The sequence below is a fragment of the Hippocampus comes genome, unplaced genomic scaffold (assembly GCF_001891065.2).
Source record: "Hippocampus comes isolate QL1 unplaced genomic scaffold, H_comes_QL1_v1.1 scaffold190, whole genome shotgun sequence".
Taxonomy (NCBI): Eukaryota; Metazoa; Chordata; class Actinopteri; order Syngnathiformes; family Syngnathidae; genus Hippocampus; species Hippocampus comes.
The window spans coordinates 316,149-323,689 of NW_017805121.1; the positions used below are offsets into that span (position 1 = coordinate 316,149).

At 49.3% G+C, this 7,541-nt stretch overlaps 2 protein-coding genes across 3 annotated transcripts in view; one reads left to right on the plus strand and one right to left on the minus strand.

Moving 5' to 3' along the window:
- Window positions 1–1,442, plus strand: part of LOC109513441 (calcium/calmodulin-dependent protein kinase type II subunit beta-like) — a 21,577-nt gene extending 20,135 nt beyond the window's left edge. Inside the window, exons 4-5 of the mRNA XM_019865930.1 lie at window positions 651–887; window positions 1,006–1,442. Of these exons, the coding sequence (XP_019721489.1) occupies window positions 651–883 (233 nt within the window). The 3' untranslated portion in view covers window positions 884–887; window positions 1,006–1,442. The remainder of the gene's footprint in view (window positions 1–650; window positions 888–1,005) is intronic.
- Window positions 1,443–2,605: 1,163 nt separating this feature from the next.
- Window positions 2,606–5,607, minus strand: LOC109513475 (retinol dehydrogenase 14). Of its 2 annotated transcripts, XM_019865983.1 has the most exons (4): window positions 5,210–5,607; window positions 3,938–4,180; window positions 3,565–3,867; window positions 2,606–3,274 (listed from the first exon to the last, which is right to left on the minus strand). In XM_019865983.1, exons 1-4 carry the CDS (start codon window positions 5,328–5,330, stop codon window positions 3,015–3,017), a joined length of 927 nt encoding a protein of 308 aa, XP_019721542.1. In that variant the 5' UTR covers window positions 5,331–5,607; the 3' UTR covers window positions 2,606–3,014. The 2 variants fall into 2 exon arrangements, with proteins under 2 accessions (XP_019721542.1, XP_019721541.1); XM_019865982.1 differs by lacking the exon at window positions 5,210–5,607 and having other exon boundaries at window positions 3,938–4,861.
- Between the last annotated feature and the right edge of the window lie 1,934 nt (window positions 5,608–7,541).

The window sequence follows — 7,541 nt, forward strand, 5'->3', positions numbered from 1 at the left end:
CCTCACTTTGCCGGCCTTTTCGTTTGCCGGTTACTTTGTCAGTCGGACGGCAGGCTGAGTCTGAGGTTGACATTTCATCAGTTTGTGTTTTTTTTTTTTGTTTTGTTTTGTTTTTTCCCTCAAACCAGTTTGAGTCGAGGACCGTCCGGGGCCCAGATCTGTCCCGCCACGTCGTTTTATGTGGCCCGCCAAAGCAAAGCCAAACATGTCGACTTCCAATGATGCTTGCTCACATCTTGACCGAAATGTCAAATTCTCACACGTCGGCGAGACGAGAAATTTTGGAAGCGTTTTCTTGTTAGCGACCCCCCCCCCCCTCCCTCACGACAGTCACTGAAACAAAAGTTGAATAATCGCGGAATAATAATCGGTCATCACGGTCCTCCGAGGGAAGCGCTGACCGAAATGTGGCCCGCCACAAAAATGGCTTTGTCGGGGAGTTGGACAAACCGCTTCGCGTCGATCGTTTGCTCGCGCCATCCCGAGTCTTCCCCCGGAGGGCCGTTGCGACGGAAAAGCTCTCACCCGGCCGACAGCTTCGGCCGTCATCCGGGTGAGAGTTTTTCAAACGGTTCGTGGGTCATTCTTTTTGTTTTGGTGGAGGAGCGATTTAGGTTGTGACGGTTGCCATCCGTGTGCCGTCCGTCCAGTGCTGTCCAAAAACCACAAGCCCATCCACACCACCATCCTGAACCCTCACGTGCACCTGATCGGCGAAGACGCCGCCTGCGTGGCCTACATCCGCCTCACGCAGTTTGTGGACGGGCAGGGTCAGCCGCGGTCCAGCCAGTCCGAGGAGACCCGGGTGTGGCACCGCCGGGACGCCAAGTGGCAGAACATCCACTTCCACTGCTCGGGAGCTCCCGCCGCACCGCTGCAGTAGTCGGGTACGCGTCGCGTCGCGTCGCGTCGCATCCGCGCGCCGCCGGCTCAAGAGCGTCGTCACCCGCTGGAGCGCCATGCCGCTGCTTTTCAGAGAACGGGATTGTGTTTTGTTTTTGGCAGGTGTTGCAGGAAGGGGAGGATCCGCTCAATCGGGCAGGAGGGAGGGAGGCGCCAGTCCAAACTTCAACAGGAACTCCCTCGCGCGCACACACACACACACACACACACACACACCCTTGTGTCACTGCACTGGAAACACGACGTAAAGTTTCAAGTCCTTCTTGGAAGACTTGGGATTCCATATTTGTATACAGTATGTCATTTGTACCATGAAAGTGAGCGATGCCAGTGGTTTCTATTTCTAGTTCGAGTGAACTCGTCTCGTTTTGATTTCAGGACGCATGCAAAACTGTGGCTATTCCGTGGAACAGTGGACATCGTTATGCCGTGGCTTTTTTCTTCTGTCACTTCTTTCCTATGCTGTGTGATGCACCCGTCACGTTTTTGGCTGCTTGGGATTGCAATCTTGCTATTTTAATTTCTACAGAAACTGTCAGGCTAGCCGCTAGCGGCTCCTGTTAGGCCAGTGTCTCCCCATTCAAAATTTGCAATATTTAACGTGGGATAAGTCAACAAGTCGCCCCCCCCCAATAAATACATAAAATGAATGCCACATAGGAGCGTAAATATGAATATATAAGTAAAAAATATTCAGTTAATGTGCAGAAAAGGGGGCTGCTGCTTTTGACAGTTTTCATTCAAACGCTTGAGTGCAAATGAAATGACTCTGCTCGGAAACACACGACGACTTGCCGACCTTCGAGAAAATCTCTTTTTCAAGCTTGCTGTTTATTTTGCGGCAAAACTTGCGTCGTTACCCGATGACGCCCCCCACCCCCCAGACATAAAAAAAAAACCCCGAAAATAGCAGCATGTCCAATCCAAACGTGTTGTTCTTTCTTAACGTGTTCACGACATATGACTCACATTGGGAAGCAGTCCCTCATTTTCCCGACTAACATTTTTATTGGTCACAAAACATGCGCTATAGAGAGAGAGAAATACATCAATCACTCTTGACCTTTTCCTTCATCGCTCTATGGGGACCTTTCGTGAACTAGATATTGTTTTGCATCGATTTTTGTTGTTGAGGGGTCGGGGGGGGGGGGGGGTGTGAAACGGGCTCCATTTTGGCCTGCCACTGATGATCTCAGTGCCAACAACCTTTTGGCTCATCCGCATCGATTTTCTCCGCGTTTTAAGTTAGATAAATATAGAAAGCTATTTTTGTCGCCAGATGAGCTAAGGCAGATGAAGTAGAAAGTGAGGATTTTGTACAAAGAGATGACACGTAATGTCAGTCGCCAGTCAAGCCACAAGCTCCCCCCTCTTGACCACTGAATGGTGGTGCCTTTGCTTGCCATTGATCACCCCCGTTGTTTTTTTTTCTATCTTGCAGCTTGTCCTCCCCCCCGTTTTAATTCTGTACGATACGATGGCGCCTTCGTGCTCTTCGGTTGTATTCTGCCGTGCTACTTTTCTGCTGTTGCTTGGACAACTTGTGCTTCAATAAAATGGCGACCTTGACAAGAGAAAAGTGGCGAGCGCTCTTTCCGGGCAACGGATGCTGCGTCGAGTCGACTCCAGGGTGGAGGGGGGGGCGTCTGTTACCACAAATCGGAGCCCATTACTTTTGTGTCGACAAGCATTTTGGTCGTCCAGTCGACTCCAGGGTGGAGGGGCGCGTCTGTTACCACAAGGCGGAGCCCATTACTTTTGTGTCGACAAGCATTTTGGCATAAATTTCGGAGGAGATATTTCCACCCCATAGGAATCATGATATAAAAATTTCAAGACACTTTTGCAAGACGGGGATCTCTCTCGCTTTAAATAGATGTGATTTTTATCACCAAAAATACAATAAAAACAATTTTATGAGTAGAGTACGACATTCAACACATATTTTTCCTTGATTTCCTCAAGTGGACGACAATTTCACCGATTGACCGAAAATACGAATTGATCGGAGCCAACTCCGATCCAAAATGGATCCCGCCTCTCCAACGGAACTTGCGGTCGGTCAGCGGACGAACCGCCCGCAACTTTTGACGTCGGAGCGGGAGAAATTGTCACGGCGGTTGGACGAGCCTCTCGCTGGCCTCCCACAGCTTCTTGGCCACGCCGGCGTCGCGGGCGAAGGGTCGCAGGGTGGCGGGCCGGCAGTCCACGAAGTAGCCGCCCCCCAGACGGGCCGCCTCGTCCGACACGGCGCAGTAGACCACCGTCTGAGCGCCCGCCTCGCAGGACGCGGACAACATCCACGCGAGGACCCGCATCGCGGCTCGGAACAACAACGAATAGTGGCGCGTCCACTCGCTCCGCACCAAGCCTGGGCACACAAAACACACGTTGGGCAACGTTAGAACAGTTGCCAAGCGTATGAGCGGCATTTGAAGGGGCGAACAGGAAAAAACAAACAAACACCGAACTGAAACCACATCACGCGTGAGTAAAATGTCTTCGGTTTTCATCTTTGGCATTCATCGCAGACGTACGCGGTCCAACGAATACAATGAAAGATTTTCAAAAGCAATACAAACTATCCGAATGAGAACGAAAGAGTGAATCTCATGTTATTCTGCGCCATCCCCCAGAGAGAGGCGCACCCCCGCGCCTCACCGGGGTGCACGGCGAAGGAGGTGACGCCCTTCCCTCGCGCCAGGCGGCCCAGCTCGTGGCTGAAGTAGACGTTGGCCAGCTTGCTGCGGCAGTAGGTGAAGAAGGGCAGCAGGTTGTAGTTGAGGTCGTGCAAGTCCAGCTTCTGGTACTTGTAGCTGGAGCAGGTGAGCGTGACCACGCGGCTGGGGGCGCACTCCTTCAGGCGGCCCAGCAGCAGGTTGGTGAGCAGGAAGTGGCCCAGGTGGTTGACGCCCAAGCACATGCTGAAGCCGTCCTCCGTCCAGTCCAGGACGCCGGGCATGGCTGGAGGAGGAAGGAGGTAGACGCACAGGCCCTTTGTCACAACGTCGGCACTCCCGAGCCACGGACCCACCTGCGTTATTGATCAGGACGTCGAGCCTCTCCTCCCGCCGCAAGAAGTTCTCGCAGAAGCGGCGCACCGAGCGCAGGCTGGCCAGGTCCAGCTCCATGCCGACCACCGCCAGGCTGCGGCTGCGCAACTTGATCTCCCGCACCGCTTTCTCCGCCTTGCCCGCGTCCCGGCAGGCGACGACCACGCGGGCGCCCCTGGCGGCCAACGCCACGGCCGTCTCCTTGCCGACGCCCGAACTGGCCCCTGCCGAAGACACAACAGAAGCGGGACGGTGGCTCCGGTGGATCGCGCCTCGGTTCAATTCGACCCCGAATCCATCCTTGAAAACAAAACGCTTCGAAAAGCTTTCATTCAACTCAAGGGTACTCCTTTCACGTTCCATACTGTATGTCAGGACCACAGGTATCCTGAGCAAAAGCACTGCGCCGCATTAAAAAAAAATGTTTAAGCCGCCGTAAAATGATGCGCAGTTTCAACATTTATTTCACGGATTCGTTTGGAGTAAGGGGCCGATTGAGGCCATCCAGGTTGAAAAAGTTTGCCCCCCCCCCATATCTTTGATGAAGGTCTTCTAAACAAATCATTCTGTATTCATTTTCTTTTAGGAGTTTTAGAAACCTGCTTCTAGTTCTTGAAACTGTTTTTGAGGTTTTCTCTTAACGTGCGGGTTCCTTGAGCGATTGTCAGAAGCAATTTCTGTTTTCTCTACCTTGCACCCAAATGTCGTTAACTGTTGTTTGTAAATGCTTTAAGCTGCCGAATCGTTGCTTGTGTGATACACGTTAAGTGGGCTTGTCTATGAAATCTGCTCTCGAAATACAATCACCTCGCCTTGAAATAGCAAAAAAAAAAGTAGACAGCTCTCCCCCTAATTTTGTTCTTATAATTATCTTTATTGATAGTTTAAACTTTGGCTTGGGATGTCCAAATACTTTCAATTGAAGGCCAAACACATAAAATATATCCATAAAAAATGGAATGGGGCCCCATTTATTACCCCCGCTTAAAAAAAAACCCGTATGCTGTATTGACGAAGCAAAAAGTCATTAGCATTAGTGTGATAGAAGTTTTTTTATGTGTGGTGATATTTTGAAACATTACATTATGTGTCTATGTCTATAGATATAGACACAAACACACGCACGCACACACACACACACACACAGACGCTTTAGAGACTTGCAAAACGCACGACTCAAACAAGTTGATGCGCCGACTGTAAAAAAAGTCCATTTGCAGTCGATTGACAGAGCCGGAAGTGGCCCAATTTACCAGTAATAAGAACCGTTTTTCCGTCCAGTCGTTTGACGTCGGTGCAGTAGCGTCGCTTTTTCATCCATTTCAAGAAAAAAAAGACGGCCAAAGAAGCGACTACCGTGGAAAGAAGGTACATTGGGACAACAATGACATGAACTCAAAGAAGCCAAATACGTGGGCTAGCCTGTTAGCTCGCTAGCTCACGAGACGCATAAAAAAATCCTTCTTATAACTCCGCTGTGTGGCCATTCAGCTATGAATTTACCAGATGTAATATCGCATTCATTCAACTGCTCCAAATATTTTTGATTGTTATTTTTTTATTCTTTCTCAACGCACGTCGACTGATGAAGCGTAGCTGATAGTGCGCATGCGTCATGGTTGTGCCGCAATGCATCGCGGGAGAAAGCGCGGATCCAATCATGACTCAGTCAGTCTTTTTTTTCTGGGGTGGCGTTAACTGTAACGTTTCCGGTACAACTTGAACTAAAACCTTCTGTTACTTACGCTTCCGTTTTCCTTTAAAATATAAATTCAGTAATTCTAGATATTTAATGAAGGTTTTATCTCGATTAAAAAAAATGAAACAAAGGAACGACAAATGACGACCAAAGCATGACTCGGCATTTCTCGTGGCCAGTCGGAGAGCAACAGAGCGTCATGAAGTCCAAATAAGCAATGTCGTGCCTTTCACTCATATTGGGCCGATGAAATATCTTGTGCTCACGCGAAACCCTGTAGAATTCAATTCAATCAAGTTTTTCTGGGACAATTTATATTTAGAAAGCCTAATGTATTTTTTTCCATTAAAATAATCTTATGAGAGCGAAGTAAATGTTTTTTTTTTCCAGGAAGAAAGTCCTGATATTACGAAAATAAGTGAGTTCAATCTTTTTTCTTTCTGATGGAAATGAGGCAAGGCAGTTTTGTTTATGTAATACATTTCCTACACAAGGCAATTCGATGTGCTTCAAATTAAATGAAGCATAAATTCCCAGCCAATACAATAAAATTGAAAAAGCAAAATATCCAAATGTATTTCTTTGAAGTTCACATTAACAGTGAACAAGAAGCTCCAGCCTTGCTCCCCCTCTTGATAATGAACAATACTGATCATGATGGGGATGTCGGTCACGTGGCTTCCTTGGGCCCCGAAAACCAAAAGCCTGGCACGCTGACGTCATTGTGAACTCGCAACAAGATGAAGCAAAAGCACACGCTCCGAGGGTCGCCATCCCAAATGTAATTGAGGCTGCCAGCCACTTGAGGACAGCATTCCCACACGGTTTTTTTTCCATTTCTCTCTCTCTCTCTCTCTCTCTCTCTCTCTCTCTCTCTCTCTCTCTCTCTCTCTCTCTCTCTCTCTCTCTCTCTCTCTCTTTATTGGCCACCTGATTGGCTACAAAAGTCCATCCATCAATTTTCTGATCCGCTCGAACGTGCTGGAGCCTATGCCAGCTGTCTTCGGGCAGTGTGTAACGGAGTGACAGGAAGTTGAAATTATGACGGAAGTGACGCAACAGCGCACAACATGGCACTAGCTTCCCGACGTAGCTTAGGCAGAGGTACGAGAAAGTTGCATTGGTAAGTCGCATCTTGTTGTTTGTTGATGGTCATTTTTTTTAGTCCAATGAAAGGTAGACATTTGGCTCCAGCCCGTCAGCCCCCCAGCCCCCCTCTTTCTCTTCCTTCCGTCCTTCGTTTTTTGTTTGGAAATTCAGCCCCGCAAAACCACTTTGATTTTGCAATATCAACTTCAGGCGACTTGTGTTGCATGAGTAGATCCACGAAAAAAAGACTCCAAGAGCCACGCCCCCCCCCTCAAAAAAAAAAAAAACACGGCCGTTCATTCTGGCCTTTTTGGAAATTCATCCCCTAAAGCTGGCTTTGCGGCTGTAAATTGGGAATTTCTCCATTGTGAGACAAATCAAGGTTTTCTTATCTTATCTCATCTTCACTTTGCAACACGAAATTGGCTCACGAGTCGACGGACCCAGAAAAAGCGTCGGAAGGCCTCGACTCCCAAGTACGCGCGCAGGTTCGATGACTCTCCCAAAAGTGCGACGGGTGAACTCCCCCAAGCGGGAGCCGAAAGAGGCGGAGCAAAGCGGATTGTTTTGCGCCTTTCAAAAGTGACAGATTGTTGGGTGGAAACGTGATCGGGCTGTTATCCGGTGCCTGGCTGCGGGCCTTTCCCGCCCATTTCCTCTCCCGCCGCCGGCCTTCATGTTGTGCCAACAAAGAGCGCGGCATTCCACCTGCGCATCTGATAGCCCGGCACGGCCCGGACCTGCGAGTCGCGCTCCAAAATCCCCCTTTTGTGGGCGTATCCCGCACACAAAACGGG

What these genes read in the sequence shown, in the direction of transcription:
- LOC109513475 (XM_019865982.1), bottom strand. Translation starts at nt 4,319, where the DNA reads ATGGAACGTGAAAGGAGTACCCTTGAGTTGAATGAAAGCTTTTCGAAG. An exon ending in CGTCCTGATCAATAACGCAG is followed by an intron (nt 3,868 to 3,937) that starts GTGGGTCCGTGG and finishes TTCCTCCTCCAG; the next exon opens with CCATGCCCGGCGTCCTGGAC. An exon ending in CTCCTTCGCCGTGCACCCCG is followed by an intron (nt 3,275 to 3,564) that starts GTGAGGCGCGGG and finishes TTGTGTGCCCAG; the next exon opens with GCTTGGTGCGGAGCGAGTGG.